The 15,657-nt window shown below is 37.7% G+C and overlaps 1 protein-coding gene across 3 annotated transcripts in view; it reads right to left on the bottom strand.

The window, feature by feature from the left end:
* Positions 1-15,657, bottom strand: part of LOC101739682 (uncharacterized) — a 40,131-nt gene that overhangs the window by 1,418 nt on the left and 23,056 nt on the right. For all 3 annotated transcript variants that reach the window (XM_012690665.3, XM_021348210.3, XM_012690666.4), the window contains exons 2-13: positions 15,460-15,552; positions 10,956-11,097; positions 8,657-8,797; positions 7,833-8,001; positions 6,598-6,712; positions 6,047-6,163; positions 4,999-5,194; positions 3,758-3,923; positions 2,802-2,919; positions 1,845-1,965; positions 621-794; positions 42-129 (exon numbers count right to left, since the gene is read on the bottom strand). In XM_012690665.3, the coding sequence (XP_012546119.1) occupies positions 42-129; positions 621-794; positions 1,845-1,965; positions 2,802-2,919; positions 3,758-3,923; positions 4,999-5,194; positions 6,047-6,163; positions 6,598-6,712; positions 7,833-8,001; positions 8,657-8,797; positions 10,956-11,097; positions 15,460-15,526 (1,614 nt within the window). In that variant the 5' untranslated portion in view covers positions 15,527-15,552. The remainder of the gene's footprint in view (positions 1-41; positions 130-620; positions 795-1,844; positions 1,966-2,801; positions 2,920-3,757; positions 3,924-4,998; positions 5,195-6,046; positions 6,164-6,597; positions 6,713-7,832; positions 8,002-8,656; positions 8,798-10,955; positions 11,098-15,459; positions 15,553-15,657) is intronic.

Below are 15,657 nucleotides of genomic sequence, written 5' to 3'. Positions count from 1 at the left end.
CACCCAAGATATTAATGTTAATTTAGTGTGTTGAATCTTACTGGAGGCAGTTCGCAGTTGCCAGGAAACAGCGGTAGTTCGATTGTTTCTTCGGAAAGCAGCCGCATACCTTTCTTACAGAAGGACGATCTGTAAATCAACAATTATGTTAGTTAGATTTATTAAAATTTCATGTTACTGATTAGAAATGTAATTGGAACGAAGTTCCTTATGGGACGATGCGTAGGGGTACCTTAACCGGAAAAAAACGTCCATAACGTAAGATTTTTATTAGTAAAGCACACAGTGTACGACTTAACTTTGTAATAACGTACAAAAAATAACATATTTTTTTATCATGCAATGACCACGATCTCAGAGCGTTCGTTTGCGCAATACACTAACTCTTATGCAAACAGCCGTGAATGAAGTGTACCACAATAAGTTCGCTCGTTACCGAGTGACCGTGGGTTGTGGCGAAACCTCCAGTTTTACTTTCTTTATACCTCGAATAGAACTTAAAATTAATATGTATTTTTATAATAAGGAACTTCATTCCTATCCGGTGTCCCAATACACCACACATCTTTTTTTTTTCTAGACAGTTTTGTTAGAATGCGTATCATGTTCAAAAGCTTTACGTCTTAGCGAAGCTGTCGGTGATGAGAAGCTTGTGTAAGTTGACGGCCTTGGCGCCTGCGCTGAGCCAGCCGGAGTAGGCGCCGTAGTGCACGGACGCGCGGAGCGGCACGCCCAGCGCGGGGTGCGGGACGATCACGCGCGAGAAACGCACACCCTCCACTGAATCCTCTCGTCTGAATAACAAAATGATTTGCGAAATTACAAGCGAACCCGTACGATTAAGTATGGTCTATTTCGTGTAATTCTCTCGAGAATTTTCTATTGTTTCATTTCAGGTTTAAATGGCGTGTTATTTGTAATCTATACATATAAATAAAATTGGAATGTCTGTTTGTAATATTGAAATGCCCTCTTTTTACTACATGCATATGAATATATATACATACACCAAAATAACTTTTTTTACAATTTTTGTTTGTCTATCTGTCTGCTTGTTTCGGCTAATCTCTGGAACGGCTAGACCGATTTCGACGGGACTTTCACCGATAGGTAGCTGATGATATAAGGAGTAACTTAGGCTTTTTTAGACTAGCTTCGCCCCGCGGCTTCACCTGCGGTACGACAATAACCACGGATAACATCGTCGATAATAAAATGTAATGTTTCCGAAGCAAAGCCAGGGCGGGTCGCTAGTTATATATATTACTAGCTGACCCGGCAAACGTTGTTTTGCCATATATAAGATTTCTAGAGAATTTCTAGTGTAGAAAAAAAAGAACTAACTTATTGTAAGTGTGTAAGGATGTGGTAAGCGAGTGAAAGAGGCATGTAGCGCTGTGAACGATGAGGGAATATAAAAATAACAAAACCTCATTGAGACACATACTGCCTCATAATAACAACAAAAAAATGTCCAAGAAATAAAAGATAACTGTTAGGTGTGGACAGCCCTTATCACCTTGGGGGTATGAAAAATAGGTCAGACCTACTGAACATGCATATAAAATTTCATAAAAATCGGTCAAACCGTTTCAGAGGAGTATGGTAACTAACATTGTGACACGAGAATTATATATATAAGATAGTAATATAAAAGTATGCCGTCTGACGGATTCTGGGATACAACGTTAGATTTTTCAATTAGTACCCACAGTCTATGATTAAATTGGCTGTGGACACACGGTGAGATCGGATGCAAAGTATTCCGTCTTGGCCATTCAGCCAACAACGGTGTCTGGGAATTTGGTAGGAACGATGACGTTAGTGATAAACGATCGTCTTACTTGTTCATCGGGAATGATTCGTTAAGGCCTGAGTCTCCGTGTAGTGTGACGGTAACTCGTCCATAAGTGGGTTTCTCATTAGTGTCAATACTGGTCCATAGCCCCAAATGGTATTGATGGGCTGAAAATAAAACAGAACAAGATAAACTATATAATATCTAGTACTTAGGCATGTATTAGTATAATGATACTATAATAATTCGTAATGGTCCTCCAGTGGTGGAAATTCGACCATAATGACTGACACCCTCAAGTTGTAAATTTATTTGAAGTACCTACATTATCTTTTTATTTTTATTTTTCTTGTAACGTAGGAAAAAAGTCTTCGATTTTTTTATTGTTACTAAACAAAAGAAGAAGATAATCGATTGACAAGCAAAGGAGACAAAACACGTCATTACGGATCCTCCCGATCCGTTAACGGTGCTTTTAGGTACCACAAGCACCGGTCACCGTCCTCGTCGAACCCATCGCTGCGACGAAGGGCTCGACGAGCGAATTAACCCATAGACACAGCCCACTGAGTTTCTCGCCGGATCTTCTCAGTGGGTCGCGTTACGATCCGGTGGTAGATTCTCTGAAGCACTGCTCTTGCTAGGGCCAGTGTTAGCAACACACTCGGTTTTAGCCCCGTGAGCTCACCTACATGTCAAGAAGAAGCTGATATAGCCTCTCAAGGCTCTCAGCATAGGTAGGAAAAAAAGGAGGCAAATGGTACTGAATTGTATTTTTACGTTGCGTCAGGAGTACAATCAAGACTCGTTAAAAATAATACACATTATTGCGTCCGGAAAACACCACATAAGCACCTGTATTAGAATATGAACATTTTTTTACTTTCGAAATTTCATCTCAGAGCCCATATCATGTTAAGCGACTGCTTGCTGTCGTTTCCGGTACAGGATGATTGCTTCGCTGCTAAAAGCGAAAGACACCGGCCCGGCATCAATGTCTTACCACAAAATGGTTCTTCTTCTCTGGTTAGCAGATAGAGTTGTCCTCTACCCAACGACCTGTCAGCGTAGTAGCCCATGTTACCGCAGCGTCTTGATGCGTCGCAAGGGAAACAACGACCCTGTAAATTTTAAATAAGGTAAAGAGTCGTTTTAAAAAAAAAACATTTCCGACAGTTGTCGAAAGTATTGTATTTCTGCGAATCCACGAGGTTCACAAACGAAAGACTGTTTAATCACGTTTAAACATGAAAATAACATTTCAATCGTTTTGCGATTTCCGATGTTTCGTATAAATTCCATCTTTTCATGAACACTGACAGCGTTTTAGATATGGGTAAATAAAATACGATGTTTCAGTAGCCGAAGCTAGGGTAAACTGTCCATCCGACTAACATTGCTATTAGATATCTGCAACTCTAGCACTAGAAGTAGGCTTAGATGCCCTGGTTACTGTACTCATCGAACTCGTCAAAGAGTTCTATGTGAAACCTAATCTATACATCAGTCCGCTGAGTTTCTCGCCGGATCTTCTCGGCGGGTCATGCAAGGTCTTTGTCGAAGACGTCGGGCAGTTGTTAGTAAATCCTACCCCTCCTGGCTGAACTCGTACTCGCCCACCTCTCCTGGTGAAACTAGAACAGCCTCCGAGCCACCAATAAAAGCCACTTCCAAAAAAATCTACAATAATCTGCCAGTCTCGAGTTAATGGAAAACATAGTATTCATGTATGAAGTACAAATAATACTTGTCAAATCATATTTAGTTCTGCAGTACAACACAAGGATAGTTGGTATCCGACGCTCGATTGTGGTGGTAGTTGTCATTAGAACCATAAATATTCTGAAACGTTTTCCAATTGCTATATACGTATATACCTTATTTAACTATCGAATATTTATTTAGCAGTCGCGTCATTATGAACGCAATAGCTGTAACTGAGAGTAAAATAACGCGAACCTCTAAGAAAGAGTCATAGTTGTTGCACGGAAACGCTGGGAAGTGACACTTCGGTGAAACGGAGTCGGTGAAGAATTTGTACGCCCTGCGGTGGTTGCACAGGGATCGACCTTCGGGTGACGCCGCCGCCCATGGCAATACCAGATCTGATACTGCTCCGACAAATCTAAAATTCAAAATTGATTTTTTATTTAATGACTAATTTATAGTATTACTAGCTGACCCGGCAAACCTTGTTTTGCCATATATAAGATTTCTGGGGAATTTCTAGTGTAGAAAAAAAAAACCGAACTTATTGTAAGTATGTAAGGATTAACAAATAAAAAATAAGGGTTGATCGTAGAGGGGTGAAAATTTAGAGCTGTATGTATTTTTGTATGCTGTATCATAAAAAAACGAAAACAATTTTTTTTGTCTAAAAAATAAAATAAAAAGTTTAAGGGTGGACCACCCTAAACATTTAGGAGGATGAAAAATAGATTTTGTCCGATTCTCTACCCTGGCCGATATGCACGCTAAGATTCACGAAAATCGGTCGAGCCGTTTCGGAGGAGTTCAATCACGCACACCGTGACACGAGAATTTTATATATTAGATTAAAATTACTTTTACACTTTAATCTAGGATTTTTTATTATCATTATATTAAATTGTATTGTATATTTCGAATACTTTACAGTTTTCGTGGTCACGGATATGAGGCGAAGGTTTTTCATTTAAATTTTAAAATAGACTGTGGTTAGCGCAATATTCAAATGTCGACGAATAAACCCATAAAAAAAACGTCGGATATAGTTTAATGATACTAAAAAATCACGAGATTAAACCGTTAAAGTAATTTTAGTTATGTCCACGATCCGTGAAAACCATAGATAATATTACATTGATCTCTCTGTACCCTACACAGAGATATAATTATGTTATGTAAATTCTGTGTGATACTTACTGTCAGATTATCAACTACCGTTGTAAACAATGGAATAAACAATGGAAATTCATGTTTCATGCCTGTTTAGTTTATTTATTTATAGATATCTAGTTTCTAAATTCAATTTCCTAAACGCTTATGTTAAATTTAAAACTGGTACATATTTTATATGGCTATAGAGATGAGAGCCGAGTATAATAATAGAACAAATATAAGATAAGCTTCCATTATAAATCAGAAATGATTGGCAAAATAGAAAGATTTGTATCAATTACGAAATACTGGATTTTAGTATTATTTTCTTTTAAACTTACAAATTAGAGCATCCGTGTTGTACTCTTCCACCGTTTGGATAAAAATCTACGTGACCCAGGGGTTGAGCGGCTCCCAGACCACCGAATATGAGGGTTTCTCCATTCGAATGAATGACGTCAACGAATTTAGCGTCGTTCTGGTCTAACCGTGCCCGTGGATCCTGGAATTCGAACAGAGGACCAGCTGGGTCCAAACCTAAAAAAAAAAAACGTATTGTCCTATGTCAGTCGACTCGTCAGTCGGCAGAACTATTTGTGGTCCGTGCCTTTATCCTACTAGGTAGGTTCGCCATAATATTGATACCTACATGGTCATGTCATTTCATAACATTTTCATTTGGCCGCTTGTATAATGTCAACCGTTATATGAAGTGGTGAACGAGAGAGCAGTGTGCTTAGTGCGAGTTTTTTAACGTTCTCGCTAGCGTTAAAGTTAACCGAATTTTGTATGCAGTTGGAATAGCGCCCCTAGCGGCAAACGTAGGTGAAGGATCCCGTTCCATACAAATATGAGCTAACTTTTACGCTATCGAGAACGTTAAAAAACTCGCACTGAGCACACTGAGCGTATAAGCCCTCGGATTCTATTTCGACATAACAAGCATAAAGTTGCAAATATCGATGATTCAAACGATTTGCATTGGAAATGGTGTTTCTTTCATGGAGTTTGACCGTATTATAAATATCAAAATGATCGGATAAGAATTGATATAATTTAAATTTTAGGGGTCGAGATCACAAGAAAAAGATCAAATTAAGTCTACACATGGACAGATGAATAGTTGTTAGATTATAAGGCACATTCCAGAATATCAAGATCGACAAACTCGTCATCGTTTATTTAAAATTCATACGCGATCTTTCAAACGTTGACAGTTACATTTAATTTTTTTTAATTCGAATCACGAAGCGTTTCAACGTATATATTTTTATTGGTAACGTTCTACGAATACAGATATAGGAAAATAATAGTTTTGTTACCTATTTTCGTAACAGTTCCTTTTGTTTTTGAAAAGACGCAAGAGAACAAAGGGATTGTGTTTCGTACCAGTTATGCGGCTGATGTTGCGCAACTCAGAACCAGCGAAACCTGCCACGTGAGCTCCCAAACTAAACCCGATCAGATGGACGTCTTCGAACCTCATGTCGATGTGCTTCGCCAAACCTGGAATCAATCGTATTACTGATATACCTATTATTAAACTAAACCTCTTTATATTGTTACGCCGGTAAGAGTAACGTCATCTATTGCCGAATAGTCGAACGAATATCGAAGGATCTAGTAGCATCTAGAACTGAAACACACAATACTGGACTTTTGTGGAATATTCTTGAGAGAGTATATTGTAGAGATGGCACGCAGTCAGTCAGTAATCGGAACTACTCGAAGCGAAAAATCGAACGGATCACTTGAAGCTAAGCGGAAGAAACAAATTGAAAGTTTTAAAGTGTTCTAAGTATTGAATACAGTTTTTAAGTTTTACTTCGGTGGAATTTTATTTATCCCGAACCCCAGCGCGTAACAATACTTTAGAGAAAAATTAATTTCAGTACATACAAGCAACGCTATCTAAAACTCCTATATGTCATCATCGTTACCTTGCAATAGCATGGCCAGCTGTTTCCCCACAAGTCTCGTATTGGCGGCTGCTCGCAGATAATTCGGCATCGAGGCTCCACCTTCCCAATCCACACACACGACGTTGCATTCTTCCTGTAAGCCAATACAGGTTTGACGTACACTTAATAAAATAATCGACCGTATAGCATGCGTAGTTTGTGTGATTTAGGTTTGTACTGGTTTTTTTTATTGGCTCTTTTATTCGGTTATAGCTGCCGATAAAATACTTTTATCAGTCTACCGACATCCATTGTTGACTTTAGATGAAAATTTCTTGTTAAACTTTGCACGACCTTCAACCGCCGATGACAACCAACAAAATCGGTGGCAGGTTGTCGCAAACGGCGTTGTCCGTAAGTTTAAATCTCGCACAACTTTTCGTGTACATTATGTACACGTTATATACGCGTTATGTGCACGTTATATATCTTTAATATTAAACTTTTAGACAGAGTTAACACGATTTAAAAACTGAATAGGTGTTGCCTGCGTTCCGATTATGTAATTTAAACTTTTGAATATTGTTCTAGTCATGACAATATGAAATATTTTTTGTCCAATAATGTAGCGGTTAGGTACGCGCCTGTCATATTGCGTACAAGAAACAAACTACATCACATAACATCACCTTCACTATTTTTATCCATACATAATCTTGCAAAATAGTATTTTGGTGTTTTTCTTGATGTTTTGGGAGGTTTAACGACAAAAGGAGGATCTTCCACCGAGCGGGTGAAATTGCTCGAGTGACCGATTCGGAACTTGTATTTGCAAGCTAATCTTAAAAATTCTGTAAGCGAGATTCAGGCTTGTGTCGAATATCTTGTGTTGTGTGATAATTACCGCCATAATGTAGTTATATTCCAATTGTTCTGGTTGTTTCTTTGTCATTTGTATTTGTAATTCAAGGCTCCTTGCCTCAGTCAATCTTTTCATAGCAACATGCCTTGTATTAATTAAAAATATAATCACCGGTGATATGAAGTGTCTACTAATAGATATAACAATAACGATCATGTTTAAAAGGGGTGCATGGCAATCTTTAAAAAAAAAAGACTGAAATCGATTTCGCATTTTTTTTTTTATAATGCCCTTGTAGGCAGACGAGCATACGGTGATGGTGAGTGGTTACCGTCCCCCATGGACTTCAGCAATGCCAGGAGCAGAGCCAAGCCGCTGCCAGCTATTTCTATTAAATTGTTTGTTTACTTACAACTGCCATTAATGCGCTCCGCATTTCGTAAACCCATACGTTATCGCAGTTCGAGCCGAAGCCATGCACTATGATTCTGGTGGGTCTGTCAGGATCGAAGGCCCGTTCAGCCCAGCCCCATGCCGCTGACATGTTGCCGGCGGAAACTGCCAAAAGCGGTTGGTCGCCTCTGTTTAAAAAATAAAGTGACTCTTTTGAATTTCACATTTTTACCAGCGTAATACAGACTTACGTCATTGTTAATCGTTGCATCGACCAAAAAAGTTTTGTCAAGCCGTGCACTTATAAAGATCTCTACTAAATCGATTAGAGCTTGTCTGGATCAGTGATTTTCATACCGGTTTCAATACGTTGAACTGCCGCTAGATTTGATTGACTCAACTGATTAATGAAAAAGCAATCGTTTTTTATCGAACAAGATGGAGTCAAGACGACAAATTTTTTTTTATGATAATAATTGGATACATGCGGTTGACTTTGCTGACTGAATAGATGTAATATATTTTTATGAATATCATTTCAATTTTTAATAAAAGTTTCTCACTGTCGCGACGACATATATTTTTTTTATTATAATAATTGGATATATACGCTTGACCTTGCCGACTGAATAGGTGAAAAGTATGTTTTTTATGAATATAATTTCAATTTTTAATACAAGTTTGTAACGTACATCACTCAAATTCGTTTAGAAAATTACTCGATTCGAAATCGATATTAAGTTTATTGACAGCGATGTAGCCGTTAGGAACCGTAAAAGATCGATTAGATCGACTACCTGTGGAATGTAATTATGCTGTGCGGGGATATTACTGTTAAATTACCTGCTGACCGTGGAGTACATCAAGAAATGTGTGTTGACTTCTTGCGGGGAACTGGGCAAGGTCTCCAAGTACGCGAAAGGTCCTGCATCTTCGAAGCAGCCGAATTCTCCATAACACACGCTCCCTTGTGACCTCTTCGTCCTGTAATAATCAAAGGGAATGCCTACCGAGATCATTTAAAGCAGTTTTTTTTAGATCTATGGACGAGCTCACAGCCCACCTGGTGTTAAGTGGTTACTGGAACCCATAGACATCTACAACGTAAGTGCGCCACCCACCTTGAGATATAAGTTCTAAGGTCTCAGTATAGTTACAACGGCTGCCCCACCCTTCAAATATATCGATAAATATTTATAAGAATTTGCCTGCGTATTTAATAATAATAATATTTTATTCAAGCCTCTTAAAAACAAACACGTACAAGAATTCTTAACACTAGTATAATAATATACATGGCTTTTTTATGAGGTATACAATAACAATATTCCCCGACTTTTATGCTAGGCAAACCTGTGTTACAAAAGTCAGTGGTTCAGTGCTAGGTCACCAGGTAAAGTAAGTTAACCAGGAAGAGCGATCTGTAAGAATATAGTACGTATTTATATCGCAGATAAATATCGTTGTCTTGTAAACATATTAATAACCGCGTTTTTATATCGCGCAGCAATAATGCGTTGTGGCTTGAAGGACAGCCATTACAAATGGACCTTATGTCTGAAAGTTGGCGGAATTCATATTATTTGTCGGGTAATTATTAAACACCAACTGTTCAACCGTATATGGGCATTTCATGTATATTTTTTATTCGGTGCATTTTTCCTACCAATAAATAATATTTATTCGTAGCATTTTTTCCTTCAAAGTTTCCAGTGCTATGGTAATTAATGACAATACTACAAAATACCAATGCTAATTCGCACTTTCCTTTGTTTATTGTCATCATGTTTTGGATTATTTCTATTTATGATTATTTTTAAAGCTTTCATATATTATACAAGCATAGCGCATAACTAGCACCTAATAGCTAGTACTACAAGAACTGTTTATTGCTTCCTTAATAATCCTATAATTTCATTTTATGTTGTGCAATTCTGTGCTGCGTTGCGAACTAATTTAGAAGACAATAATGAACTGTTTAAATTGAAAAATAATCAATTCGCAATCATAGCATTATTTAATCACAAAATAAAGAAACTGCGGAAAGTTTATCCAAGTGAAACCGGCAGTGAAAGCGTGATCGCTCATTTTTCTTTTATCTGCTTAAGTTAACAATAAAGCTATTGCAGCGATTGTATGTAAAGCGGCTTTTTTAACTTAAGCATCAACAAACTAAGTTTTACGAGTTAATTTTACTTCATTCGGGAAAAAAGTAGTGAAATATAATACAACTAGCTTTTGCCCGCGACTCCGCGTGGAATAGTTACTTTGGCATAACGCTAAATTTTACCCCCACCTCATTTACGTAGAAAGTGAAAATATTTTTGAATTATAGAATGTTAAGGAGCTATTTGAACCCCTATTTTGAAACATTATTTATTGGGGCTCCGCTTGTATTGTACCTTACCGTGATGTTATATAGCCTATAGCCTTCCTCAATAAATGGGTTATCTAACACTAAAGAATTTTTTACATCGGACCTGAGTAGTTCCTGAGATTAGTGCGTTCAACAGACCCCTACCGTGGCATTCGGATACATGTTGAGAATTACGTATATTAAAACTTTCCAAGTCACTAAAAATTGATCAGTGGCCAAACGGATACAGTGCTCATAATATGATGTCAGACCACGAGACAGCTCATTGTATTTTATTTAAATCTAAACCGTAAATGAGAATTTAAATTAACAAAAAAAACAACGGTGCTAAAATACCGCATTACGCATGTCGTCTTTTCACATAAAAAGTGTACAATTTCCAAAAATATTCGAAATTGAGTTAATATGCGAAATCATGCGGTACCACCAGTATTTTTCTCATAAATACTGCCAAAAGAGCGTAGTTTAGTTTTAGTTTTTTTTTTTATTAGTTTACCTTTATGTATTTCGACAACTATTAACAAAATTAATACACAATATAATATAAATATATAATAATAAAATTTTATCTTACTTTAAGAGACAGATAATGTAACTGGTAAAAACTAAAAAATTAATGTTGCAAAGATGATTAATATTAAAAATATCATATTATTATGTTAAAGCTTTAAAACACTCTCCTGTTAAATTTAGTAAGTTTTGAGATTATACAGTTTTAATGCGAGAAGACGATGTGTGAAATTCAATTAACTGTGAATCGTTTACCTAGTTCGAGCCCTTTTGCGTTCCCATTCCTGCATGGAGGCCTTCACGGCGGCAAGGATGTCGGCGTCTCGGCGCTCATCCTCGGCCTCTTGGGCAGCCGTGGCCGGGCGTCCTGCTCCACGCCATGCCTCTAATTCTGCGTCTGCATACAAAGCATTTCTTAGTTGGTCGGTTGGTGAACTATTTAATTTAATAATACTTAATGTTGTTGTTTTTACTTTCGTTGACTGATTGATTGGCTGTAAAGTTAAAGATATAAATAATAGGTTTTTTTTTTTCCTACCTATGCTGATAGCCTTGAGAGGCTATTTCAGCTTCACCCTAACGTTTGTAGGTGAGCTCGCGGGGCTCAACCGGAGAGTTGCTAACTCTGACCCTAGCAAGAGCAGTGCTTCGCAGAATCTACCACCGGATCGGAAACGCGACCCACTGAGAAGATCCGGCGAGAAACTCAGTGGGCTGTGTCTATGGGTTAGTTCGCTCGTCGAGCCCTTCGTCGCAAGCGACGGGTTCGACAAGGACGGTGACCGGTTAATACGTATGTACACATAGTGTTCAGCATTAGTTGTATGTGAAATATTTAGAAACAGAATGATGAAAGATTTTCAAAAAAAAGTGTGTGTGTCCGCTCCGACGCACGACTGGAGTTTACTGGATATAAAAAATTAAACGAAACAATACGAGAAATAGTTCTATATTACGACAACACGATACACTACAGATTATTAACAAATTAACGAGACACAAAACAAACGACTAACAAATATATGAAAATACAATAATGAGAGAAACGCGCGATCAGTACGAGGCTTTGTGGCGGACTGCCGGCGCAGCAGCCCGGCGTCACCTGCGATAACGCATTTCGTGTGACATGCGCAATCAGGCGCATAACGCATTTCGTGTGACATGCTAGTACGATTTTGGTCCCCATAATTTTCATACCCCGGGCCTATATATGCAAATCGATTCTAAAGGAGTAAACTCCAATAAACTCCAAAAAAAAAAACATCTTCGTAGAAATGTATATAGACAACAGTTTGTACTAACGTTCGTTGTTTACTTTTCAAACTCATAATACATAATTAGTCATAGGCTGTAGGTAATTCTATGCAATATAGGCACGCCATTAATAGCTGCGGGGTTAGTAATTCTACCCTAAGCTGTGTTTTGGCTCATATGTTTGTGCTTGAAGCTGAGTGCTATTACCTACAAAATATTCACGCCGTAAAACTATTTCAAGGTTACACAATTATTAGCGAGGTCGTACATGTGTCAACTATAGTCCGTATATAAACATTTACAAGGCTACTTTTAAATGCAGTACTCAAACAAATGAAAACAAACACATCAAACGGCTTTTGTTAAGTAAACTGCAAAGCTAATTGACAGTCTCCGCGAGACTTTGAAGAGTGAAACACAGTATTAATGATTTATCGCGAATAGGGCGGTGACAGTGTCCTAAATACGACCGGTGTCCGGGTTAGCTGTCAATGGTTTTTTCGCCGGTGACCTTAATCGGAGCGTAGGGCTGTGCCGCTTATGTGGCCTAGAATGGAGGAAAGCAGGTCGTTCCCATTTATCGAATGATGAGAAACTCTCAATCTACTTATACCAGTCATGACTACTCCTTGATGGCTCTTTGAACTGCTTTTTTTATTTTTTATTTTTTTATTGCGTAGATGCGTGGACGAGCTCACAGCCCACCTGGTGTTAAGTGGTTACTGGAGCCCATAGGCATCCACAACGTAAATGCGCCACCCACCTTGAGATATAAGTTCTAAGGTCTCAGTATAGTTACAACTCAGTATAGTAGTTGCTTTAAAGATTAATGTATATTTATCTTGATTCTATGATTAACGTATAAAGTATTAATTTGACTTATTGTATTTTTTGTTAGGTAACATCAGATACAAATACAGGAAGAAACGTATTTTGTTAACAAGAAAAGCAAAGTTACGTAACCATCGTGTCGTAACTCGAATGTGTGACACTATTTGAACGTAATCATCATGGTTGTGATGTTTGCAACGAGTTGTATCTGGATTTGCACTGGTTGAGATACGTTTGAGGATATGACTTTAAACCAACGTTGAATTGTACCTAAATGTTAAGTTCATATGTGGGGTATCTATTATAATGTAGTTTGGTTGTTTCACATTAAGTTATGCACCTACCACAGGATTGGTAGAGAATGCCTCAGGCATTAAGTCCGCCATTGTACTTATGTGCATTAAGTTGAACTAGAGGTCCCGCAGTAGTCGAAATTCGACTATAATTAATTGGAATTGTAAGTTTGTACACTATTATGATTATATTTTATACTTCTATAATCACAAATGCATGCGTGTGTGCGTCAAATACATGGTATGTAGTGTATGTTTTCTCTATTGATTTAATGTATCTTTTTTGCATTATTTAAAAAAAAAAATTAGCATTGTGCATTTCTTCTCTTTATTCTTTATAAGTGTGGAAAATTTCATACTCCTCCGTCCGCGCAATTTTCGTAAAAAGGGATACAAAGTTTTTGCTTCACGTATTAATATATAGATATATAAATAAATTAGCGCCAGGATTGTGCGAATGTTAATCACATAGAACTATCGAAAGACGGCTGCTGAAGACCGGTGGCGAGCCTCGGAGGAGGCATAGGTCCAACAGTTTATTTATTTATTTATGTATTGATGCACAAAACAAATTACAATCGTTACAGTACATATTAGCTAAATCGTACAAGGAGTACTTAGATCTAATCTGGATTGCAATCTAAATAGTATGTGCACTCAGCAAAACCATATTAATGTGCATAGCTTTGGCTATTGAAAACACAATTGAAATTACAGTTGTATGTGCTGAGAAAAAAAAAGGTACCATCGTGTCTGTGTAGCCCGAAGAAGTAATATGCCTGGAGAATCACTATCCAGTTTGAAGTTTACGAGTAGAACAAGCTAGTCAATACGGCTAGCCAATACAGTCGAAAGTTTACGATTTTCATAAGAGACTGAGTTTCAGTAACTTTCTAAAATACAGATAGTGTTTCGGGAGTGGTAGGCATAGTTAAAATTACTTTTAATCACGTATTTATGAACTCTTAAGGATTTTAAATGAAATAATGATAATATCAAGCGCGATACTAAGCCGTAGAAGTGGCTTTTTGTAATACCATACATATAAATAACATAAATTAGGCCCAGTTTTGTGAGGCCATTTAAACAAATAAAAAAACTTGAAGATATGGTTTCGATTTTCAAGCTTTGAAATGTTCTTATTTGCGCAATAACTGATTGCAACTACAGCATTCACTTAATGCTCGCACGCTCCAATAGCTTTCAGTACCAGCCAGTACCCACTGACCATTTCTAAGCGGCTGTGTTACGATTCGTATTCGGCAAACGAATGGCCGACTATTTGTCTTTGATTTTACTAATCTTAACAGAACAACCAACAGGCAGAGGTGGCAGTTGGTAAACGACTGATCCTAATTGTATGATCACCTTCTTTTCAACATAGTTTTGAACTTACTTACACGCCTGTGACGTCGCTTCTTTGGGATCCAATAAATCCTCCTTGAAGGCGTAGGAATTTCAAAAATGGATCACCAAAGAACGTAATTTTCAATTTTGAATTCATGCACGCCTCGTTTGCATTCCCACCTTGAAGCCACCGGGCAACATGCAAAATCTACCGCTTTTTACTACTGTTATCGCCACCAATTTTTTTTCAATATTATGAAGCATTTTCTTCTCTTTCGCCGCTGAGAAAACATTGAGAAAACCCTACCGCTGGAGAGGACGAGGACTTGGAGACCATCAGGTGAGGTCATAGGTATTGAGGTTGTGTTTAACCATTTACTCCGCGCCGCTAAATATCTCTACCACCGACGCATTAAATCGCATAATTTGAACCGTTTTCTAACCGCACACATTGTGTATAGCTATTTAAGCACCACACTATTAATATGTAACAGCACTATTCATAAAATGATTAGTTTTCAATATGTCTTAACTGTACAATTCCAGTTAAAGCTCCCTTTGGAATATGTGTTTTTTTCAATTAACTATATGGACAAGCTCATTTTTCACCTGATGTTAGGTGGTTGTTTATTAGAGCCCGTAGACAACAAACACAAGATCGAAGTATATAGTAAATTTTCTATTTTCAACTATTTGGACTCATTACACATATTACGTAAGAAACAAGAGTCGGAATTAGAGAGATAGTGACTCGGTACAGAGTCAACTGCTTTAATCTATCAAAGTGAGAACATAATGAAGGTTTCTTTAACCCGGGGTCGGTGATGGGAATTTTTTATTTTTTTATTTCTTAGATTAGATGGGTGGCCGAGCTCACAGCCCACCTGATGTTAAGTGGTTACTGGAGCCCATAGACATCTACGACGTAAATGCGCCACCCACCTTGAGATATAAGGGAATGGATGCAACACAATACTCGAATGCTTTCTAATGAAAATTACCAATCATTGGTAAAAGGCTTAAGATTTACTTACACTTAGCAAGGGCATATGTGAGGAGAGTGATCAGTAAGGCGAGCGACCGCCAGACGTGCGTCGCCATCCATGCGGCCCGGCATCCACGATAACCTGGATAGACAACAAAGAATAACATTGAATATTAATTAAAAACATTAAATAAACTTCATTAAATAAAAACTACATTACTACTTTTCACGTCTTTTTTGCCACGTA

This window comes from Bombyx mori, chromosome 22, assembly GCF_030269925.1.
Source record: "Bombyx mori chromosome 22, ASM3026992v2".
Lineage (NCBI taxonomy): Eukaryota > Metazoa > Arthropoda > Insecta > Lepidoptera > Bombycidae > Bombyx > Bombyx mori.
This window is presented reverse-complemented; position numbering and strand designations above follow the sequence as displayed.